This window comes from Aulostomus chinensis, chromosome 7 (assembly GCF_037954235.1).
Source record: "Aulostomus chinensis isolate RoL2024-O1b breed Wild chromosome 7, RoL_Achi_v1.0, whole genome shotgun sequence".
NCBI lineage: Eukaryota > Metazoa > Chordata > Actinopteri > Syngnathiformes > Aulostomidae > Aulostomus > Aulostomus chinensis.
The window spans coordinates 182,501-207,500 of record NC_141326.1 but is presented as its reverse complement, the minus strand read 5'-3'; the positions used below and the strand labels follow the sequence as shown (position 1 = coordinate 207,500).

At 43.6% G+C, this 25,000-nt stretch overlaps 1 protein-coding gene across 2 annotated transcripts in view; it reads left to right on the top strand.

Annotated features, from left to right (window-relative positions):
* The first annotated feature begins 2,225 nt into the window (after positions 1-2,225).
* far1 (fatty acyl CoA reductase 1) overlaps positions 2,226-25,000 on the top strand; it is a 42,306-nt gene continuing 19,531 nt past the window's right edge. Inside the window, exons 1-6 of one of the 2 annotated variants that reach the window (XM_086207973.1) lie at positions 2,226-2,823; positions 8,416-8,528; positions 8,873-8,989; positions 10,019-10,194; positions 16,560-16,739; positions 17,496-17,673. In XM_086207973.1, coding sequence (XP_086064099.1) covers positions 8,457-8,528; positions 8,873-8,989; positions 10,019-10,194; positions 16,560-16,739; positions 17,496-17,673 — 723 coding nt within the window. In that variant the 5' untranslated portion in view covers positions 2,226-2,823; positions 8,416-8,456. The remainder of the gene's footprint in view (positions 2,824-8,415; positions 8,529-8,872; positions 8,990-10,018; positions 10,195-16,559; positions 16,740-17,495; positions 17,674-25,000) is intronic. The other variant, XM_086207972.1, reaches the window with a different exon arrangement.

The window sequence follows — 25,000 nt, the reverse complement described above, 5'->3', positions numbered from 1 at the left end:
TTGTACTTGATAGGTTTGTTTTATATATCATTCTAAATATCTTCGGCAAAGTTACCAGTTAGGAAAACCAAAGATCCTGCATCGCTGTTAGGACCGCTCACGCTGTCCTCCAGTGGGACACAGACCCTGTGGAAATGGAGGTCCATGTGCTCAGTGTGAGTCTCTCTGATTTATTGTATCACAGAGTTCCGCTTGTGTGTATTGAATTGGACTATTTAGGATGGTTGTCCCCTGAAGTTTTAGCCACTGGTGTGTATTACTGGCCCACCTGGTCCATGGGGATGTAGCTTCAGCTTTCGCTCCACAGGGCCGCTTGATTCAAAGTTTATTATGCATCAGAATCATCTGAAAAACCCTGCTTTTCAGGATTTTTTGACGCTGACAGGCTGAGTGTTATGATCTGTCCCACAACACAATGGAAAGAGGAAATGAAGGTCTGTTCCGCCATGTTTGTTATGGCCTGTGTCCAACTCCCATGCAGGTCAAACTCTTGTGAGAGATACATTGTTGCAGGAAGCCACCGGATTGTGTTGAGGAACAGAAAGTATAATTTTAGTGTAAGTTAAAAGTCTAAATACAATCGTGCATTTCCAAGTGTAGCAACAAAATGTGGTGCAGCTCTGCTTACAGCTTTCATGGAAAACCTTATGGTGCTTTGGGCACATGCTGAAGCTGTGGCTAGTTGTGCTTCCAAAAGAAACTACCATCCTGTTGCTCTGCTGCACCTCTCAATTACCAGGTCGCAGGGACCGTATAGGCCAGGACAACAACTGGCAGTCGAAGTGGTTTGACTAATTTTCCTAAAGCAAAATGCAATTCCAAGAGTGACGAACCTGCTGCAGGACATCAGTTCTCCTCTCCAGTACGGTGCCAGACAGTTATACTATTCTAAGCCTGTCAGTGTGAGGAACAGCACTTTTAGGGTGTGTAATTTGCCAGTGGCCAGTTGCCCTGTTGGGTTTGATGATGGCTGTTGTGGGGCTGCTAGAAGCTCTGGCTTTGCTCCATGGAGCCATTTCAGAAATATTTGATTCCATCACTCATGTGGACACAAAAGTTAGGGAAATTGGATCCAGGTTGGAGAAAACCAATTTTGTGGCCCTTTAACACTGAAAGGGGGAAAGTCTGAGTCAGCTGCCAGGGTAACAGCCTGTGCACCAACCTGGTTGGGAACAGGTTGGCTTTGGTGAACCTGCCGTTCTGCTCCCTCCTACTTCTGCTGAGTTTGTAGCCTCTGTTATGTATCATTCCTAGATAATAGCCTATTTATGGGTAAATGCTAATTAAATCTCAATAAAAAATGCATAGGATGGATGAGATCACACTCAGTGAGTTGGGGATGAAGCTCCTGCATACTGACGCTGCCATTTACTGATGTACTTTGATATATTGAACATGATTCACATGAGGCACCAACATGGGAGCAATCCAGCCAGACCCACTTGTTCTCACATTCCTCCGCTTCACTGTTTGGGGTTGAACCTACAAGGAAATAGAGGTTCAGTACCCTCAAATTAGTTTCCTCCAGAAATTTAAATGTTTGATGAAATAGTTTCTTCATTCAGTCAAACTTTCTGTTACCTGCTGCCGTGGCGACTGTGAGTACCTCGAACCTGAGGACTGAACTTGGTCTCACAGTTTTCTGTCCAGGGCTCGTGGACTTGAAATGGCTCCAGTCATCCACTGTACTCTAACTTTACTTCCAGATACACAGCCTGCACTAGCAGTGCTCTCAAAGCAGTACACATCACAGTGTGAGCTAATATCTGTGTGGAACAACCTGCATGAGGTCTTCCTGTTCATGGAAAAACTGCTATAGAACAATCCAAGTACCATCTTCAGGTTCTTGTCCAGTCGTACTCCTTATGTGCAAGAACAAACATGCACATGTTTTATGAGTGAATAGTGTGTATTTTTACCTCATTGTATCAGAAAAATGTCATAAGTTACCAAAACAAATACAAAGGAAGCATTAGTGAATGTGGACTTAATCACCGTAGCTACTGGGACGAATTGTAGAAGAATGGATGAACAAAAACTACTGGAGACAGGGTTGCTCTGACTCGTCCACGTGTCTGTTGGGATCATCCAGGTTCCTCTTTCTCTCCTAAATAAAAACTAACCCAGTGAGTCGGACTGCATCACGTGATGTAGTCCAGTTTCAAAATAAGGTTTTCTTCTTTTTAAACAACTCATCCTTCAAGCGCAGAAGGTCTGAAATCTTTGATAACAACACATGTTCTAATCGTAAGTGTATGAAGATGATGTGCATCATGAAGAAAGTTGAAAACAAGAATGGAGGTGGAAAACCGCAAAGGTCGATATGAAATTTATCAAAAGCAAAACCGACTTTAATTGACGATTTATTTTTCAAGCCTGTATCGCAAATTAGAATTATATCAGAAATGTGCGTCTCCTCCTGACTATAATACTGACTTTCCAGGAATAAAACCCTCATCTTTTTTCACGCTTGTCTGACCGGAAGCGGAATATTAAACACGGCTCCTGACAGCAGGGTTCAGCGCGTCTTCCCCGGCGGTTCCCACATTGGGTTCTCTCACCAGCTCAGGCCCAGGCTGAGACCCGGTACCTCAGCAGAACTACTAAACATGCAGTAGTGTCCTGCTCAGCTTCTCGGGAGCCAGACTCGCGGCAGGAGTGACACCTCGTCCTTCTCTCTATCTGTGGCCCGGTGACGTCGCGGCCGCTCGGTATCCGTTCAGCCTGCTGCAGCTTCCTCCGTATCTCCTCTCAGCTGGATTCATCGTACAACTACCTACCACATTATCAGATTGAAGGACCGTGGAAGCATCGACGCGTCGGGTACGTAAATGATCCGAGTGGCCGTTCGTCGGTGTCCGGTTCCGTTCTCCAGTGGCGTGACTGGGTGCGCGAGGAAACCGCCTCCGCCACCTCGATGTTCGCACACGAAGACCAAGTTGTCATGACTTGTGTTTCCCTCGGCGCTCGACAACGACCAGCCGCAGTACCGGTACTGACTACCGGTACTCGGTTCGTTTTGTCACTTTAGTGAGAAGAAATAAGACCAGCAGCGAAGAGACACTGTACACTTTTGGCGAGCCTCAGTACTACTAGGGCAGTACTACTACAGCAGTACCCCTCTAGCAATTCTACTTAAGCAGTACTACTTCAAAAGTAGTACTACTCTAGCAGTACCACCTCATCAGCAGTGCTACCCCAGCAGTATTACTCCAGTCATACTTCTTCAACAGTACTATATTTGCAGTACTACTTCAACAGTAGTACCTCAGAAGTTCTTCTCCAGCAGCATGACTTAAGCAGTACTACTCTAAACATGCAGTACTGTTTGAGTCTTGGTTCCGTTTGACTTTAAAAAGCTCTTAATGAACCTCAAACCACACAAATGAGGGGACACGACGTACAGCTTTAACACGTTCATGTTATTTGCTATATGCAACATCACAGAATTCACTCTGAAGCCCCTTCTTTGATGTTGACTGACAGCTTTGAAGTTTCCAAATGATACATGTGTGGCTGTTGATGACTATCAAATATGTAAACACAGATTTCTTCCATGCTGATGTACCTGGGTGTGTGTGTGTGGGGGGGGGGGGGGCAGCAAACAAGAAAAACTCTGTCAGTGTGCCAGTTTTTTCATCCGTGGACGGTCACATGACATTCCTGGTGTCTTGTTAAACTCGTGAAGCTGATTTGCGCCCAATTCCAAGTCTGTAGTTCTGCAGCCGCCAACATGGCCGACCCTCGCTGCTTTTAGGCAGCCATTTTCTCTGCTGGGTTAGTCTGTCGTGCTGCTGAAAGGTTTCAAAATTACAATCCTGCTCTGTTGCTGGTCTACAACTGCAAGGTGATTCTCAAGGGAGGTTTCAGGTTCATTATTCTAATACCACTGATCAGTTATTGACAGTGAAAATTTGGCATCCACCAGTGTTTCAGGTTCAGAGGTCACCGTCAAGTGAGAGCCGCCGTTACCTGCTACCCTTCATCACACTTCTCCTCTCGTCACTGTGATAAGTACAGGAATGACGCGACTCTCCTCCGACATCATCTATGTTTGGAGGTTTGATAAGGTCCGGATCTAAAATGGCTCCTCTCCCAATGATGACATTTTGTTTTTGGTTTTCTTTTTCCTCTCAAACGTCACTAGCTGAATGGGCCTGAACCCAAGTCCCAGACCAGGCCTGGCCCTTATGTTCAAGCCCTTGCCTGGCACCTCTCCAAAACCGTCTGCAGTTTTCATGGCCGAACCAGACCGGAGACACGCTGTCTGATGCAGGTTCAAAAATGCTGCATCACAGCGCCTGTGTGACTGGGTCTGGCACTCTGATGTTTTACTGTGGTTTTTATTGTCTACAGGTGTTGTACAGGTTTGGTCAGAGATACACTGGAAGCTGTTTGGGTTGTTCTCCTGCAGAAGTTCCGAGCACATGATTTTATTGTGGCCCGACTGATAGGATTTTTGAGGCCGATATGATCACGTCTATGATCACGCCTATGATCACGTCTATGATCACATCTATGGTCACGTCTATGGTCACGGTGCAGTAGCACGTGATGTAAAGGTACTCAGATGACCTGTTTCTTAAATATATACTTTAAAATTTTTTTTTTTTTTTAGATTTAACAGTGCTATAAATGACCAATAGTGAATGACACAAGGCAGAGTAACTGGCTCTTTGCTGGGCGCCATTTCAAACCGCCATCGGCACTGTTGTCTGTGTTGTATGCGTGTGAACATCTACGCTGATGTAACGTGTCTGCGATGTGCTGATAACGAGCTGGAGGTTTTATGTGTTTTGTTTGAATATTTGACAGATGATTGTCTGATCCGGGTCACCGTCCATCTGTCAGACCAGCCCCCACAGTTCAGCATGGATGTGAACTCCGCCCCCTTAGGCCTAGTGGGTGGGGCCAAAAAGTTTTCATGATGGACCACAGAATAGGTCTTGTCTGCTGTGGCGCCTATCTCGACACTCTAAGCAGACTCATGGGGAGAAATGTACCGTTAGCATGAACGGGTTTCTGTCACTCTGTTTTTGTGCACATCTTTAAGTGTCGTTGGAATCAAAATCGTTGTGAGTCAACGTGACCCGGCGGGCCTGCGCACCTCTTGTGTAGATGAGGGGGCAGCAGGCCAGAGTAATGCGACTTCACCTGGAGGAGGGCAGTCATCGTCTCCATGTTGTTGCAGCTGTGACAACGCTGATAGTGCACAGAAGCAGCCTTGATGCAAAAGTATTATCTCAAAAAGTTATTTGAGAAAAACATCCTCAACTTTCACCATTATTCATTCAAAACTTTCAGTCCAAAACTTTGCATCAATGTGCTCGTTGTTAAACAGACTTTCTTGTAGTTTAACTGCATAGCTCTTGATTGGCTGTTGCGGAGCCGGTCAGTGTCATTGATTTTAGCATCTACAGGCCCAAATCGCAGTCAGAAGTCTCACAAAGATATGTGCTGGGTGCAGTGATAAAGTACACAGTGAACTTCCAAATACTGCCAGTATGATCTTATGTCTGTGTGTGGTTGTTGTTGCGTGACTGGACACAGCGTCGTGTACTGGACCTGTTTTCCAGCTGCAGTGGTCTCATGAACGACTGGAGATGGTTTATAAGGGTTGTCCTGCTGTAGGAGAACACCGACTCAAGAACCATCGTACCCCGTCGTGCAGCTCAAGCCTCCAGCTCGCCTCTGTGTCCTTTGGTTTAGTATTTTTGCTGCGGGAGACGCTTTGATCCAGTTTTGGGGTCCCTGCTCTGAAGCTGGGAGACGGCGTCTGTATTCTCCTTCCTCTGCTGATTTTCTTCTCCTCGTCGGTTCCTGAGGCAGACGAGTCTCTTAGGGACACTTCTGATGAGTCTTCACTTGTCAGCAGTGTTACTGGTGTTGTTGTGGAATCCTCTTGAGATCGGAAGGCCTCGGAAGCAGATGCGCTACCACTCTTTTCTCTGATTGGACCAACAGCAGGAGAGCTACGATGGTGGCTACTAGCAGCAGTGCTACTGTGAGCATCTTCGCTGGGATGCCCAAGATGAAGTCAGTGAGATGTTAAAAATGTCCATTTCATACATTTAAGTGTAGTTTAGTGCAGGTAAGTGCACAGCCTCAGCCGTGGCCTGCAACACTGAAGTCGAGGCGCAGAGTTGGGTGGCATCTCATTGCACAAGTGTATCTAACATAGTGGCCAACAGGTGAATAGTTCAAAAAGGTTCTTCTGATATTCTGCCCTTTCATGTATGTACATGTCCAAACATTCCAAGCACCTGACAATGATGAGATGGATGCCAGTTCTACATCACTACACTCGACACTCCAGCAGTGTCAGCCAGGTGTTGTGTCTGAGGATGGAGTAAACGTGTGTGCTCAGTCACAGTTTGGTTGGAATTCCTCCTCACATCTTCTTCCTCATCTCTTGCCCTTCCAGGTGAACCATCAGTTCCAAGGACCTGCTGGCAGAATCATTTTCGGATGAATGGATGCCGGGAACAAATGACAGAAAGCCATCCTCATTTTCCTCATGTATTATCTGCAGTACACGATATATATTGCTGCTAGTAGCTGCCATAGTAGCTCTCCTGCTGTTGGTCCAATCAGAGAGCGGTAGCGCATTTCATGACAATGTTGTGATACACCTCAGTCCTTCTGCTGTCTCCTCAGAAGGCTGTTTCTGAGGGTCTGTAAGGACCTTGCGACCAACCGATTTGCTCATGGGTTCGATTTATTTTCCCCAGCGTTATTTACAGTCAGACATCCACAGGGCAGCTCTTCATGCATGCAGCCCATGCCCCTCCCCCCCCGGCAGAGTGGTGAAAGCTGCCCCAGGACATCAGTAAGTTTTACATTTGTTTCTTTAGGTAACTTCACGGCATGTCCAACCTCCAGCGTTTGCCTCCATAGAGAATTTTCTCACCACCACCTGCTCACGAGTCAATACTTATTTTTCTCTGGCTTTTTATGCATTAACCCATACAGGCTAAGCTGCCTCGCTCCCCCAGAGCGGGGCGAAGCGGCCGTTGTGGGGCCATCAGAGGTCTGAAACGGGCACTAGAAGAACTTTTAAGAGGAGAGAAATGTTCCACATGTTGTAGGAATGGGAAGATGTTTCGTGAAAACAGGTTCAGAGCCGTTGGCTGTCGTTATCAATACAGCGGTGGTGGAGTTTTCCAGTAAGCGTCAGCTCACCTGGTGTGTGTGTTTGTGTGTGTGTGTGTGTGTGTGTGTTTGGAGGCGGGGCTTCTCTTGCTGGGGAGGAGCAGCCACCACATCGATGAGAGATTACATGAGAGAACTGTTTGTACATGGTTGAATAATCATTCCTTCTAAAGTTGATGAGTCATTTTCAGGCCTGTTCTTTGTCTTTTGTCAAAAATTGAAACCTTGGCAGCGTTCAGTTACAAATCAAACTGTTCAGGTCAAACGCTACTTTTCAAGTTTACGTCTTTTTCTTGAATTATTTAAATGTGTGGCAGAAGGACATTTTGGGATGGAGATTATATCTGTCCTATATGACAAAAATGCACCATCAGGCTGTGTAGTTGCCGTCGATGAAGGGTGACGATCCTGGTATGAATGTGAGGTGGCGCTCAAGGACCGATACTCACTTGTGTTTTTATTTATTCTTTATTCAGATGCCAGCCGAACGAAACTCAGTGGCAACATTTCAGCGAGCCCCTTCAGGGAAGGCTGGCTGTGATGCAGTTGTTTTATTTATGTTTAAATATTTGTATTTAGTTTATTTAATCTGCACTGTTCAATAAATGTTTTTTGACCTGTAATATTTGATATCATTGTGTCATTTTTTTCATGTAAATTGAGGGGGCAAAAGCAGTATCGGCTCAAGAAAATCGGCCATTGGCAAAGGGTGATGGAGAAAAATCGGACTCAGTATCGGCTCTAAAATATCCGGATCGGTCTGTCCCGAGTCCCCTGTTCTGCTTCAGCCACATATAGACTTAAGATGATGAGTCCTAGATTGTAAAGAAACAAGCGTTTGCAGAACTTTATCATTCTCCAGAATGCTGGACTCTGCACCAAAGTTCCTCTCAGCCACCACCATGACCTCTGTCCACAGTAACTCAGCCCTTTTTGTTTTAGAATCAGAATCGGCTTCAAGGAGTTTGACTCTGGTTTACTAAGCTCTCTGAAAAAAATGTTATGTAAAGGTTTATGTAGAATAAAGATAATAGAATAAGATTAAAAATAAAAATAAAGAATTTATGATCAAAACAGTATGTACAAGCCAACATATATACAACATCTGAATAAGTAAATAAATATATATATGAATGAACAGTCTGGGACTGCTAAGAGTTCATCAGAGCGACAGCCTTTCACGTGGTATTGTCCTCGTTGGAGCCAGTTGAGACTTGATTGTACTCGTTTTAATTGCTGTGTTTTTGGTACTTGTCTGTACAGGTCGATTATTGTGGATCTCACTGAACAGGACTGCAGACATCATGATGAACATACCAAAATACTACGCAGGAAAAAATGTGCTTATTACTGGAGCAACAGGATTCATGGGCAAGGTATGACAAGCCGGCACAGTATTCCAACTCAGTGTTAGGACTGTGAGTGTAACAATGAGAGGTAGACTCTCCTCCACTCGCTGCCCTGTCGTCCGATCACACGGAGTAACAAACGGGTCTCAACTGACGTTAAATCACCGCAGTGTGATGTCACCTCTCGCTTTCCCCAATGAAACTGTCTTGGTTTAATCATACAGTTGATGAAAGTTACAAGATATTTAATGGCTGTCACTGCATTATCAACTCATGTTTGTGTTTCTGTGTTTGAGTGTCTCTGATTCCAACATCAGAACGCCAGTTAGACCAGTAGAAAGAGGCCGTTTACCTGTTCCTGTTTGATAAAGGTGCTGCTGGAGAAGCTGCTCAGGTCTTGTCCAGAAGTGAAAGCTGCCTATGTGATGGTTCGGTCCAAAGCTGGCCAGAGCCCTCAAGCCCGCATCGCTGACATGGTCAACTGCAAGGTAGGAGATGTTCAGATTTGGGACAGCACTGAACATACAGGTGTTTGTAGCAAAGGAGGTGTGAGAGCAATTCACTCCCATTCAAAGAAGCTGTGTCACCATCCAGCTCAGCACTGATGTGTACTGTCCAGGGCACAACTTCAAACCCAAACGTACCAGTACCAGTACCAGTACCAGTTAGCACTACACACAGAGCAGATCTAGGAGCAGCAACTGCACAACCAGTAGTATTCCTCTACTGTTGGCAGTAACCATAACAGGCCCCGCCTTCCTCTGTCCCACTGCACCACAACACTCCTCTCCTGGCTGGATAGTAGGCACATCCCAGTTTACTACCTAACTAGTACATACCAGTACCAGACTAGTACACACCAGTGCTTGACTAGTACATACCCTGGTGCCTGATTAGCACACGCTAGTACCTAACTAGCACACACCAGCACCTGACTAGTAAATACTAATGCCTGACCTGTAAACATCAATGTCTGGCTTGTACTAGTGCTAATCAGGTGCTGCCGTGTGCTGGTCGTTAGCTATTGTAACTAACTAGATGAGAAGGAACTGTAGGTTAGATGATTATTTGTCTTCAGTGAATGTGTTGATTTATTTTCTTGTTGTCACAAATGAATTGCCAATTGTTTCTTGTGGGTTATGGAATTTTACTTGTGTTTGCTCATTTTTGCCTCCCCATATGAAATGAAAATAGAAGTTCAGATTTATCAAACGTTCAGGTCACTATTGCAAGACAACACTGTCCCAGATGTGTAAATGCAGTGATTAGCTGAACAAAGAAATGTTTGTATTTGCTTTAAAAACTTTTGAATGAGCCATTCATCAGAGGTAGTTTCCTATTAGCCAGCTTACCGTAGTTTGAATCTCTGGTTAGCGGAGTCACCTGCAGGATGTTCTGTTTGAGGAAAGGAGAAAAATTATGGCCCAAAATGATTGACATTACTCGGCAAGCTTTTCTCCAAGAGAAGTACAACCTGCATCTTCAAATGTTTTAGATCATTTTTACTTCCCACTCAGTTGTTTGAACGATTACAAGAGGAGCAACCCGGCTTTGCAGAGAAGATCATTGCAGTGAAGAGCGACCTGACACAGCCAGACCTGGACCTGAGTCAAGAGGATCAGAGCACACTGGCTGAAACCATCAACATCATCTTCCACTGTGCTGCCACCATCCGCTTCAATGAGCCACTCAAGTGAGTTGTTTCGTTTTGGCAATTGACACATTATTTTCTTGCCAGTTCTTCTCTAAAAGTATTCAAACCCAGATTATAGATTTTATTGATGGATTCTTGTAAATTGTACAATTGGTGGATTGTTTGGTTTCTATACAGGTATGAACCCTTTTCAAGCTGAAGACTGTGCTGTTGTTATGGGTGTTTGCTCACCTTGGCAGTGAAAACGTAGTTGACTGATGGTGCCCAAAGTTGTTTGCAATACAAAGAGATATTTGACGCTCACACCTCCCTCAGCAAATCAAGTTTTTTTCTGCTGGATATTGGCACTTTATTCAGCTAAACTTTGCAGTACTGCTTAAAACCCTAACCCTAACTGAACAAAATTATATTTATAATATTATGTTTATGTATGTTTTTTTATGTTGTCCCTGTGCCTGCATGGGTTCTCTCTGGTACTCCAGCTTCCTCCACAGTCCAAAGACATCAAGAGGGACCAGGTTAATCCAGACTCTAAATTGACCGTAGGCGTGGCTGGGAGAACCAATGGTTATACATAAATACACACAGACATATATGTACATATATAAATATACACAGACATGTACATACAGACATATATATGTGTGTGTGTGTATATATATATATATATGTATGTATATATATATATATATATGTGTGTGTATATATATGTGTGTGTATATATATGTGTGTGTATATATATGTGTGTGTATATATATATGTGTATATATGTGTATGTATGTGTATATATATGTATATATATGTATGTATATATGTGTATATATGTATATATATGTGCATATATATGTATATATGTATATATATGTGCATATATATATATATGTATATATGTATATATATGTGCATATATATATGTATATATATATATGTGCATATATATGTATATATATATGTGCATATATATGTGTATATATATATGTGCATATATATGTGTATATATATATGTGCATATATATGTATATATATATGTGCATATATATGTGTATATATATATGTGCATATATATGTATATATATATATGTGCATATATATATGTATATATATATGTGCATATATATGTATATATATATGTGCATATATATGTATATATATATGTGCATATATATATGTATATATATATATGTGCATATATATGTATATATATATGTGCATATATATGTATATATGTGCATATATATGTATATATGTGCATATATATGTATATATGTATATGTGCATATATATGTATATATGTGCATATATATGTATATATGTATATGTGTATATATGTGTATATATGTATACATACATACATACATAAATACACACATATATATGTATATATGTGTGTGTGTATATATATGTGTATATAATGTGTATATATACATATATATGTATATATGTATATATGTGTGTGTGTATATATATGTGTATATAATGTGTATATATACATATATATGTATATGTGTATATATGTGTGTGTATATATACATATATATGCGTGTGTATATATACATATATATGCATGTGTATATATATGTATGTGTATATATGTATATATAATGTATATATGTATATATAATGTGTATACATGTATATGTATGTATATATGTGTATATGTATGTATATATGTATATATATGTATATGTATGTATATATGTATATGTATGTATATATATGTATATGTATGTATATATGTGTATATGTATGTATGTATATGTATATATGTATATATATGTATATATATATATATGTATGTATATATGTGTATATATGTGTGTATATATATATGTATATGTATATATGTGTGTATATATATATGTATATGTATATATATGTGTATATATATATGTATGTATGTATATGTATATATATATGTGTGTGTGTGTGTGTGTGTGTGCATGCCAACCCCTCCCCCCCGTGAGGGTTTAGGAATAAATAAGCGGAAGAAAAATGAATGAGAATATTTTAATTTCCCATGGCAATCCAGTCTCGGAGGTAAACCTATTTTTGATGCCATGTTCTGTCATTTTCTGTCACCGTAGTACGGTAGTTTGTTTACAGAAATTAGCAGTAAAAAGGACTAAATTGACAAGTGTATTTATAGATATTATCTCTGGTTTGGGTTTTCCTGTATTTCTACCATACCTCTTTAAGTAAGTCATACCACCCTTGGTGAAGCCTGGTGAAGGCCAGACGTGGATACATGCAAGCTGGAACACGTGTTGCTGGGTATTGTCCAGTGATATTTGTGAATTACCTGTGTAACCAGTACTGATAGTATTCACTGCCTGTCTTTGTGTGCCTCAGTAAGAAGGTGAAGTGTGGAGGGATGGAGTTAAATATGAACATGTATCTGCTGCTACATCCACGCCACCAGGTGACGTGAGTTCATGTTGCGATCAGCAGAGCTGGACCACAGTAGCAGGAGGACACACTGCTGCAGTAGAGTACCGTGTAGAACCCATGAGAAAACCTTCCCTTGAATAACTGCAACAACATAGTACATGGAAATATGAGTGAGTGGGTAGTAACAATGGTAGTACTGCTTAGCTGGCCGGCTACACTCAAATGTAGTCACGTTATTTCTGGTGAGAGGACAACAGCAGTGCTGCATTTGTTTCCACAGTTAATCTGTGGTCTCTCATCTCGGCGACTCTCTCTAATAGCCCAGTTCATGGAAGCCGTCGGCTGGGGACACTTGGCTCTGGGCGCTCACGACTGCCAGACGGTGTGTGTCAGTCAGGGAATCAGTCAGTAGGTCCCTGACAGGTTCATAGGGCTGCTGCCTCTGGTTCTTACCAAAGACCATCCACACTCATCTACGATCAAGAACCATATATCAGTAGGTAGGCAAGGCAGTGTCATTTATTATTAACCTGTCTTTTACGTCTTGGTTCATTGTGGCAACCTTGCCTCATAGTCTCCTCTGTGGAGTCTCCCGTCATTACTGTCTTAGCTGTGAAAACCGTGGATAAATTTTGTTGAGCATTGCACATGCTCTGTTAAATGTTTGGAAATAAGTTGAAAAATTCTTATCAAATTAAACAGCACAATAAAATGGTTTATCCATGTTTAGGTTAGCAGAGGGCAAACCAGAAGCACTTGTAGCAGCCATGGCTTAATCCACTGTTACGGTTTTGGCTGTAAACTGGATAAATTGTTGTTGGCCACATGCAAACCCTGACAGATGATTAGTTTGTTGTTTTTTTTTGTAACTTTATTTTTAAGAAATTTTACAATATATATGGAAAAAAGGGGGAAAAAATAGAAAAAGACAATAACAAACAGCACAGATGGGAAAATAAAAAGCACAGGGGGAAAATGGATCAATATAATACATACATTTTAAGAGATAGAGCTAGGTCCAGGTCTCAAAGACATTACAGTCTTTTTATCTTTGTTTGTCCGCAATCTATCATTCATATTATAGAGCATAAAGTACTCAAAGCCAAGACAACAAAACACAATTAATCACATTAATAAATGCTAACTGTGTCCTGCTATGGTGAGGAACCATATCCCAAATGAGCTGTCCATTTCCTCCAGTATGTAGAGAATTTATCCATGCACAAGTTCAAGGAAAAAGTCAGTCTTTCCATGTCATATATTTCTTTCACAATTGTAATCCACTCCTCTTTCGATGGGGGTTCTTTTGATAGCCATCTCCTCGTAATAGCTTTTTTACTGGCTACCAACATCATTTTAATCAAGTATTTATCAGTAACATTGATTGTGGGGGAGATATTACCAAGACAAATTGTACAAAAATCGTGTTCAATCTCAAAGCCTACAACTGATTTAATTTTCTCCACTACATCCCGCCAGTAAGGTTGTATAATTGGACAGTCCCAAAAGACGTGGAAATGGTCCGCTTGGGCATTTCCACATTCTCTCCAGCACCTTCCGTAACTTGGGTGACCTTTATGACGTTCTTTAATTTTGGGAGTAATAAAAAAACGAATCATGTTCTTCCAGGAAAATTCCCTCCAATGACCAGAGCTGGAAGTGCTCATTTGAGTTTTGCAAATGTTTAGCCAATCATCTTCTGAAATGGTTATTTTTGCCTCTTTTTCCCAGGTGGATTTAACATAATGAGTGGAATAATCATTGAGAGACTGTAAACAGGAGTAGATTCTGGAAATCAATTTCTGGTTTAACTTAGATTTGTATGCATCAATCATGATAACTAAATCAGAAGTACCTTGCTCTGTTGTTTTTATATCACAGTTAAAATAAGCTCTCACTTGTAGGTATCTGAAGAAGTCTTGGTTTTCCAAGTCATAGTTGTCTTTAAGTTTTTGAAAACAGTCTAGTCTCCCTTTACCAGAAATGAGACAGTACGTTGTGATACCCTTCCACAACCACTGTTTGAAACGCCCATCCAGTTCGGCGGGTTTAAAATCCTTATCATGCGCCACCCATCGTAATATTTTGATATGATTTTCCAGTTTGTTCTTATAACATTCTGCAAACCAAATGTTTAGGGGTGTTTTTGTCCAGACACTTAGGTTTTGTTTATGCAGTATGTATAGATTTTTGTCTCCTAGCAAGCTTTGCAGGGGCATGTCCAATTGGCTTAGTTCTAGACTTTTCCATTTAGCATTATAACATGGGTTGCACCAGTAAGTCAGGTACCTAAGGTGAGCAGATTTGTAATGGTTATCTATATTTGGAAGAGAGAGTCCACCTTTTTCTTTGGACAGTTGCAAAGTTTTGTACCTGATCCTTGGTTTAAGGCCTTTCCATATGAACCCAGATAGCATTCTCTTCCATTCCGTTAATTGCTTTTCAGGTATTTCTATTGGTATTGACAGAAAAAGAAAAAGCAATCGCGGCAAAATATTCATTTTAACTATATCTATTCGATTGTGTAAATCTAGTGGTAATAAACTCCATTTATCCAGGTCTGTCTTTATCTCTTTGGTAATTGGCAAATAGTTAGTTGCATAAATGTTGGATAAATCCTTTGGAATTTTTATTCCCAGATATTTGATAAAGTCATTCTCCCATCTAAAATTGCACAGATTCTTTATTTGTAAAGAAGGTGTATAATTAAACGAAATGATTTGTGTTTTATGAATGTTTAACTTGTAGCCCGAATAGTGACCAAATGTTTTTAAGGATGACATTAATTTGGGTAAACTCAAATCTGGTTGTGAAAGGGTGATCAATATGTCGTCTGCATAAAGGCAGGTCTTGTATTCAGTGCCTTTGAAATAAATTCCTTTTATGTCTCGGTCTTCTCTAATAGCCTGAGCCAGAGGTTCGATAAATAATGCAAACAAGGCCGGACTTAAGGGACATCCCTGCCGGCAGCCTCTTTCGAGTGACACAGGATTAGACAGACTACCGTTTATTTTGATTCTGGCTAAAGGGGAGTGATATAATTTTTTTAGATATGAGATAATTTTAATATCAAAGCCAAATCTTTGTAATGTTAAGTATAGATATTCCCAACTAACTGAATCGAATGCCTTTTCGGTATCAAGGCTGAGAACAATGGATTCATCTTTATCTTTGCTCATTTGCTCCATTAAATACAAAGCCCGTCTTACATTATCTTGTGTCTGTCTGGTTTTGAGGAACCCAGTCTGGTCTTCATCTATTATGTCTGGAATAATATTTTCTAATCTTTTTGCAATTACTGAAGCAAATAATCTGTCAGATGATTAGTTTTACTACCTGAAGTTAACCTGCCAAGTTCAATAGCATCTGGGAAGTCTTGAAAGGCTGCATTATCCATTTATTTTTGTCCCAATTCATGTTAGCAGAGGACTAACATAAAGTAGCAAGATGTGCTGATTGAGCGCCACCAGTATTTCCCCCCTTCGCAGTGTACGGATGTCATCCTATCCATGAACGCCATCTAGTGTGAAAGGCAGAAAGATTTGCCTGGCAGCCATGCATTTCGTGAGCTGTGTGTCATCTTGTTTGGTGAGGACTTGAATGTTGGGGATGTTCATTTTGATGAGGTACTGATGCACTCATGCATTTCTGTAGCCAGTCAGCCAAAACAAGCTGTGGTAAGTTTCAGTGACTGAACCATCTCACACGTTGCCCAGCTGTACTTTAGGTCCCAGCTGTGATTTATGGTAAATGTGAGCAGCAGTATCCTTGCATGCCAACAGTAGCAGTGGTAACACACCAATGGTTTGCAGGGAATGTGCTATCTCAGTTTGGAATTTTAGCATATCAAAGTACTGCTGAGCATGACCGGATTTTCCATTGAGTCCATCATTGGTAAAAGCGTCAGACAAAGTAAGACTTTGACGAGGCAGAGGTCAGCATGCCAGAAGGATTCAGTGAATAAATACCAGGGGAAACGAATGCCTTACTTCCTCTTTTCATCTCCTCCTTCTCAGAGATGCAATGCAGCTGAATGTCCTGGCCACCCAGAAGATGCTGGCACTGGCCCACAGGATGAGACACCTGGAGATCTTCATTCATGTATCCACAGCTTATGCCAACTGTGACCGCAAGCTGATAGAAGAAATGGTTTATCCTCCGCCGGTGGACTATCGCAAACTTATCGATACCTTAGAGTACGTTGGTCTGGACTGTTGGGAGAATGACCACACAGGCAGCACCATCAGGGTCCACAGTACACCTTGTTTGTATTTGGATCCTGAGTGAGAGTTTGGGAATAGGTTGTCTTTTTTTCTTCAGAAAGCTAAATGCATGAAATGCACAAAGGAAGTTATTATCAAGATTAATGTCGGTGATCGTGCAGGCATGCCAGCTTACCCATGTAAGTCATGTAGGCTCTAATGCTGCCAAGGCTGCCAGTCTCATCTGTCAAGCTAGATTAGTATAGCACAGAAGGCCTGTAGAGAATGTGAATATAGAGTGAGACTACTGGGATCATTTCTAAGGGGTTAAGCTTCTGAGGGATGCATCAGTTGCTCCAAGAGAAAAAGCTACATGCTGCTCCATTATCAATTTTATTCATGTGACCACCACAGAAAAACATCCAATCTTGATATTCAGATCTTTCATCTCTGCTAGTTTCTCATTCTCTCCTCAATCCTTCACTCTAATTGTGCAACATAATCTTGATAAAGAGCAATTGAGAAACTAGAGAGGCTTCCATTTGTGTGTGTCATCAAAATATTTGCTTATTCCTAGAAATCTGTGTTAGATGCATCAAACCATGGTGAAAATGGTCTTTGTGAGCTGTAGGCCTGCTGAAGCTTCTCCGTTCTCATTATTTCATAAGGCTGACACTTTCCACTGCTCTGTGTTTGCACTCTAGGGAGATTAAAGTCTGTAAAATTAATCCAGGCGTTTTTTTTCCCCAGTTGGATGGATGATGATCTGGTGTCTGCACTTACTCCCAAGCTGATAGGGGAGCGTCCCAACACTTACACCTTCACGAAAGCTTTAGCGGAGTATCTGGTGCAGCAGGAAGCTGGAGACCTCAATGTAGCCATCGTCAGACCCTCCATTGTCGGAGCCAGCTGGAAAGAACCCTTTCCGGTGAGTAGTTAAGGTTATGATGTTATGTTTGCAATGACTTTTTATCCTGAAAGCTTCAAGAACCTAAAAATTATGCTGTGTTGGCCCTGTTTCCAAATGATGGTTCTGCTGATAGTTGGTACTTTTAATCAAATGGAGCAACTAGAACTTTCCTCTTCATCCATGACAGAGCCCTGCCTGATCAGTGACAGGCAGCGAGGATCCCTGCCATGACGTGGTAAATGCAGGGCTGACTTGTAGTCCCTCTGTGCACCTTGTGTGAACCCTAGTCCACCAGGAGGAGCAGTGACTATGGAAACTGAAGTGGTTCTGCTGTTCTAATGGTATCATTGATAAGGCAGAGTGATTCCCACACAGACCCTTTCATCATTAGATGACCATGAGTCAGAAATATTACCATTTGGTTGTTGTTGACTTATTGAGAATGGGAGTAACATGGCAGTGTCTGCAGTGGTGAAACTGTGGAAGTGTATGAGCTGAAATAGTTTGTTGTAGTTACTGGTTTAGGTTCAGCTGCTGCCAGACCAGGAGCCTGCCTCTCTTCAGCTCATGTAAAATGCAGACAGAAAACATTTTTTATAAGCTCTGTGAAAATGGTGTTTTTCACAGGCTAAACGTCAGCAAATATTGATTCAATCAGAATACTTGTGTAATGATTCGGTGTCTTAATCACGACTATCTCTGAATTTCCCAAGTTTAATGCTCTTTTTAATTGCGTGTATTTTCGAGTGTTTATCTTGTAAGTGGCAGCTCAAGCATAAAGTACTGTAAAATGTCAATGAAAGACCCCGACTGTTGTTTGCTCAAGTCACTGAACTCAGCAGTATGCTTGGAACAGGTGTCAATGAGGGACCATGTGTTGATAGTTTTGAAATTTTCTACTCCCAAAATTCAAATATTAAGAGCATGAAAATATAAAAGCTAAATATTAAACAGTACTATTTTCAAAAACTTCATGTTCGAAAATAAAACTAAATTACTTAAAAATAAAGGCATTTCTGGAAAGTGCCAGGACAACAGCAATCTGTGTCAATGTAAACTGTCTAGCGTCTGTATTTATGGCAACGTGACACTTCTCACATAGGTGCACAGTCAGGTGTGTTGTACCCTCCGTCCTCTTTTTCACTTCTATACCCCCCAGCTTTGGCCCTGGCTAGTCTGTCAGTGAGTTTGTGTCCTGAGTGTCTGGGTCACACACACATGTGAAATTGTGCTTGTTCGCCATGCTCCCGCTTGTTGGGATCCATGTTGGTCATGCTGCCGCCTGCGTGCCGGGAAGTCATGTGACCATATTTCAGGACAGCTGGTGGATGTAGCATTAACAGACTCGTGCAGTACCACCAGTTCCCAGTCTCCCCTAATATGAATTCACTGTGTAAAATTATTTAAATTATTCTATGTAGGTTTTGTAAAACCCATCATATCTATTGTATAACCACTTAAAGAAACCATGTTACTATCCCCCTTGAAATAGGTGTGATGATACTCTCCTGGAGACTGTCATAGCAACTGGGACATTTCGTCCGTTTTCACCAGTTACAGTGAACAGAACATCCATTATGTGACAGCAGGGGAGCCGTTCAACACCACTTACAGTATTTATAGCGAGTGGAGACTTACTGAGGTGATGTCAGCATCAAGCATCTCAGTGCTGCTGTCGATGACTACCTGTAACCCAGGTAAGTTTATGTTTGATCCACATCAATCTAATACCTCCGACTGCAGCGTCTCCTTTCTCTGTTTAGTGTCCGTAAAACACGTGGAATTGTATTCATTTGTGAGGGAAACCTCTGAGCTACGCTATTTTTGCAAAGCTTATCACTCTGTCCATTGTGGGTCAAGTATTTGCCGTGAGTATCTGATGCTAGCACAAGCAAGCTAACATTAGCATGCTGTAAGTGAGCTAGCAGGTTGCAGCTGAATCAACAGACTGTCACAGGATCTGCAGATTGTCAGAGCATAACATTTGCCTCCATCAGTCATGTTTTCAGTGTACTCTATGAGGCTGGCACGCGTATGTTACTGCTGCCTTTGGGGACACTCAGAGGTGATGCTGTGAAACTGACACATTAAAATTATCACTCCTCGAAGTCACACTTGGGTAAAAGAATCTGCAAATAGTGGATGCCAGATACTGCCAAAATCAGGTCAGTTTTGGCCTCATGAGAGGAAATGAACATGTATTCAGAGTCCATGATGTCTTAGTGATGCATTTGTATGGCTGCGATGATGGCACACTCATCTGCTACTGATGTGAGTTGCACCCTGCCAGCTGTGGTGGATGGGTGGATCCACACATCAGCAGGTATGTGAGTACATTTACAGCAAGAGCTGGCTCTTACACACTGATGTAAATTCTACAATTCTACAATTCTACAATTTCATTTAGCAGATGCTTTTGTCCAAAGCGACATACAACACAAGCAAGAATTTCAACCTAATTAAGGAAAAGTCCATAGGAAGCGCAAAAGTGCTTCAGTTGTGATTTGGTCACAGGTACTGCCATCTAGTGGCAGAAGAAGTGTCGCCCCCCCCTCCCCTTTTTTTCTATATAACAGACATACAACATCACACAGCACAGTTAGTGCTACATAGTCACTAAGTGCTGGGTCTTGGACCCTCTGACTGATTCTACCCCAGGACAAAGAGGAGCAGAGTCAGGTTCAGTGCCTCGGTGCTCTCTGAACAATTGAGTCTTCAATTGTCTCTTAAAAGTAGAAAGGGACTCAGCAGAACGCACAGAGTTCGGTAGTTCGTTCCACCATTTGGGAACAACAGAAGAGAAGAGTCTGGCTAGGGATTTGGAGCAGCGCTGGGCTGGAAGCACAAGGCGTCTTTGGCATGCAGAGCGTAGTGGGCGAGAAGGAGAGTAGACGTGGATCAGGGATTCCAGGTAGGCTGGAGCCATTCTTGTGATTGTTTTGTGAGCCAAGAGAAGTGCCTTGAATTTGATCCTGGCTGCCACTGGAAGCCAGTGAAGAGAAAGACAGCAAGACAGCATCCAAGCATGAATGAGTCTGTTGATAGAAACTGTTTTCAGCCATCTATGTACAAATAATACATGATACACAAATGAATGTACACAAATGTTGTGCTGAGGAGGTCTGGATCCAGCCACGACTTCGATACTAACAAACAACACAGTCCAGAACTGTTCACTGATAACTTGGTTACTCATGAATGTATTATTATTAAAATGAATTCAAAAAAATCTCTGAAGCTCTGGAGGAAGGACATGTGCTTGGATTTATTTGTACACACTTTTTCCTACATCTGACAGTTTTATGTGAGTGCTGGTTACTTGATTAGATTGTAGGCCATTTGTCAGTGAGATATCCACACAAGTCTTGAACGTGGTGCCCCTGATCTTGTTCTGTCCGCACTGGCAATTGCAAGCGCTAAAATCACATTGGTGTGTTCAGACTAGGGATGAGCGGGATGCGAGGATGAAACGAGTACTTGAATACTGCAGTTGTGACTAGGTGGAGTAACTCACAAGTAACAGTGTGTCATTATTTGTGCTCGGGTGTTTTTTCAAGGAGGGAAAGTTCTCACTGGGCATCTGTGTCCTTCAATGATCTCTAACTGATCAGCCTGTCAGTCACACACCGAGTCGAAATCTGGGATCTAAGGAGGTCTTGGGTTCAAGGGTCTGGAGTCTTAGACGAGAGTTAGAATGTCAAAGTTTGGGATTGTCAGTGTGGGTTTATAATGTCACTTCACACATAGCTCCACAGTTCCAACCAGAGGTGCTACCCTAGGGACATGTAGTGGTAATGACATCCTGTTAGGATTGATGAAACAGTTTTCTGCCTTTGTAGTTGTATAGTGATGGTTGACCAGCTGTCTGATACTAACTGCGATAACATTTGATTGGTTTGCCATTAAGTCAGTGGTCTGTTTTACTAGACTCAACAGGATATGTGGAATATAACTAGAGTTACGAATGTAACTGCGGTTCTATTTCATCCCTGCTGACCACCAGAGGGCGGTGCTTAAAGCACTGAATATTCCCTTTGCGCATGCGCAATCCCGAGTATGTATGCCAACAATGTCACCTGTGACCCGGGAGAGGCAATATCTTCCAGGGTTCTGTTCCTACAGAGTCTTCTCGTGGCAACACGAGGATTCTGAGTGACAACGCTCTGGCGGTCATTCAGGATTCATAGAACCGCAGTTACATTTGTAACTCTGCTGAAAGCACTGAATGACCAATACCAGCAGAGTCACAAGGAATCCCAGGTACATACTTCACTGAACGGACTTGGAGGACTCTGGTAGGAGAACCACACCCAGAGGATGGGGAGTGGCCTTGTAAAAGTGGTAGGTGATGCCCATGAAGTGGCAGCACTTATAGCCTCCAAGGGCACTCCCCTCAGGGCAGCCCATGAGGTTGAAACACTTGGTGGAATGGCACCTCACATCAGATGGCGGAGGGCGGTTATTCACCTCATACGCGTGTTGTACAACATCCACGATCCAGTGGGAGAGCCGCTGTTTTGAGAGAGCACAACCAATGTTACGGCCACCATGGCACAGAAAGAGCTGGTCTGATCGCCGGATGCTAGTGGTAGCTGCAACGTAACTGACAGAGTCAGAACGGCAACGGGCACAATAATTCAGGTCTGTCCCCTCCCACCCCTGGCGGAGGGTCAAACCGTGTAAGCCTCACAGGCTGGTTGAGATGTGAGCTGGACAGCACCTTTGGGAGAAAAGCTGCATTTGGCCACAGTGTGACCCCTGAGCCGTTCGAATTCCATCTCAGGCATGAGGTACTAACGGACAGAGCATGTAACTCACTAACACGCTTCGCTGAGACAATTGCCAGCAGAAAAGCAGTCTTGCATGACACCCACTTGAGCCCTGCGTGCTCCAAAGTTTCAAAGGGGGGTTGGCACAAAGCGTCCAGCACCACAGGCACGTCCCATGCTAGAGCTCGTGGGATTCTCGGGGGGGGGGGGCGTAGCCTATGAGCCCCCCTCAAGAAGAGTGACACCAGGCTATGACTTCCCACTGTGCCATTATCAACCTTGCTGTGTCGACAGGATATTGCCACTACATATACCTTTAGGATGGAGGCAGACTGGCCCACATTCAAGGGGGACTGTAGAAACTCAAGATTAATGGGCATGGACAAATGCACTGGATTCTCACCGCGGCTTGCACACCATGCCGAGAACAGCTTCAACCTGATGCCATACTGCAGCCAGGTGGATGGCGCTCTGGCATCCAGGATAGTCTGCCTGACACGATCAGTGCACCCACTCAGCAGTGGCTCGGGCCATCCAGCGGCCAGACCCACAACCGAAGGTGCTGAGGGTTGGGATGCCAGATCTGCCCTCTCAGTTGAGACAGAAGGTCTTTCCTGCCGGGGAGGTGCCATGGCGTGCCGCAATAGAGCCTGTAAAGCAGAGGAAACCATATCCGTGCTGGCCAGAAGGGGGCCACCAGCAGCATCCTGTGACCCTCCTGAAGTACCCTTTGAAGAACTGCCTGAATCAGAGGGAGTGGCGGAAAAGCATGCAGCAGACCCTCTGGCCAAGGGTGAGCCAATGCATTCAGGCCCAGAGGGCTGGTCGACTCCATGAGAGAGAACCAGAGGGTACAGTGAGTAGAATCTTCTGAAGCAAAAAGATTGACCCCTGCCCTGCCAAAGAGGTCCCAGATTGTGTGCATCACATCTGGGTGGAGGCGCCACTCCCCCAGTGGTGGCTTCTGGTGGGAGAGGAGGTCTGCAAGCTAATTCTGTACTCCTGGTATGTACATCGCCTACAGGCTGCACAGACGGGGGGCTGCCCATGTCAGGAGGTCCTGGGACACCTGCAGCAGCCGTGCAGACTTAGCGCCATCCTGATGGTTGACATGGAAGACGGCCGAGGTGTTGTCTGACTGCATGGGCTTTCCTGTCAGGTGCGGCAGGACGTTCCTGAGAGCTAACTGCACTGCACTGTGCTCCAGCACATTGATGTGGTCTGAGCAGTCCTGCACAGACCACCCTCCCTGCGCTGTCCTGTTCTGCCACATTGCACCCCAACCCATAGGGCAGGCATTTGTGGTAACAACTTCTCTTCGGGATGGGATGGAGCCAATAGGGATGCCCCTTGACAAATAAACCCTGTCCCACTACCGAGCCAGGGAGAAAAGACATTTTTGTGACACCCTGAGCTTTGGGTGTCTGCGCCGCTTGGCATCGAGGTGAAAGCTGTTCAGCCACCTCTGTAAAGGGTGCAGCGACAGCAAGCCCAGGGGAACAACAGCTGAGACTGATGTGAGCTTGCCCAAGAGACGTAGAAAAGTGATGTAGGGCAGTAACCTGCCCCTGGGGAAGAGGGTAAGAAGCTGGATAATATCGTCCATGCGATGAACGGAAGGACGGGCCTTCATGGCCCTTGTGTCCAGTGTCACACCGATGAAGGTTATGGTCTTAGAGGCCTCCAGGCAGCTTTTCTCCATGTTAACCTTGAGGCCTAACTGGGCCACATGAGAGAGCAGGTGGGCTGTGGGCTGTGTCCTGGGCCACCTGAGCACGAGATGGTGCACAGATCAGCCAATCGTCCAGGTATGGCAATATCTTCAGGCCCTGAGCCTGCAAAGGCACAGCCAATCACGGAAGCCTCAGCCCCCCCTTCCAGCAGAGAAGTGGAGAGCGCAAACATAAATTGAGCCAAGGAGTTGCCAATACCGCCGGAGCGTGCTCCAGCATTGTAAGCCCACGGAAGAAGATCGTCCGTGATCCGACATTGAGGTTGAGGGCACCTGACAGCCACCTGCAGCGCCTCATCGGGAGACAGAATGAGGGATGCGGCAGCAGGTTCAATAACTGGCATGCGGTCCAGGCCAGCTCCTGCAGCATCATGCATGGCCGCCAGGGCTCAACCATCAGCTGAGAGATGTGAAAGAGCCCCAGTATCTCTCCAACAAGCGTGTAACTCCCTCAAATATTCCTGTGAGGGGGGAACAGTGAAAGCAGTAGGTGCTCTCAGATACCGCTTCAGCCTGCAGCGGTATGTCCAGCTGCAGGCGCTCCAGGGCCCTACACAGAATGGCCTGCGTGGAGCTATCACCTGCCTCACTCAAAGAGCTCTGAGCCGAAGACAGGGAGCCAGGGTCTAAGGCTTGAGAGGCCCTGTCCCCCTCATCGTCTTGGAAATGAGAGGCTGCGGCTGCCAGAGAGAGAACGTCATCTTCTGGATGCAACACGGGCATCAGTGAAGTGGATTCCCTTGCGGCCTCCAAAAGAGAATCAGAGTGACCAACTTGTAAAAGGGACCTCATATTTAGCCAACTCCGCAGTCGATTCACCTCAGAGGAAAGCCTGTGTCCGGAT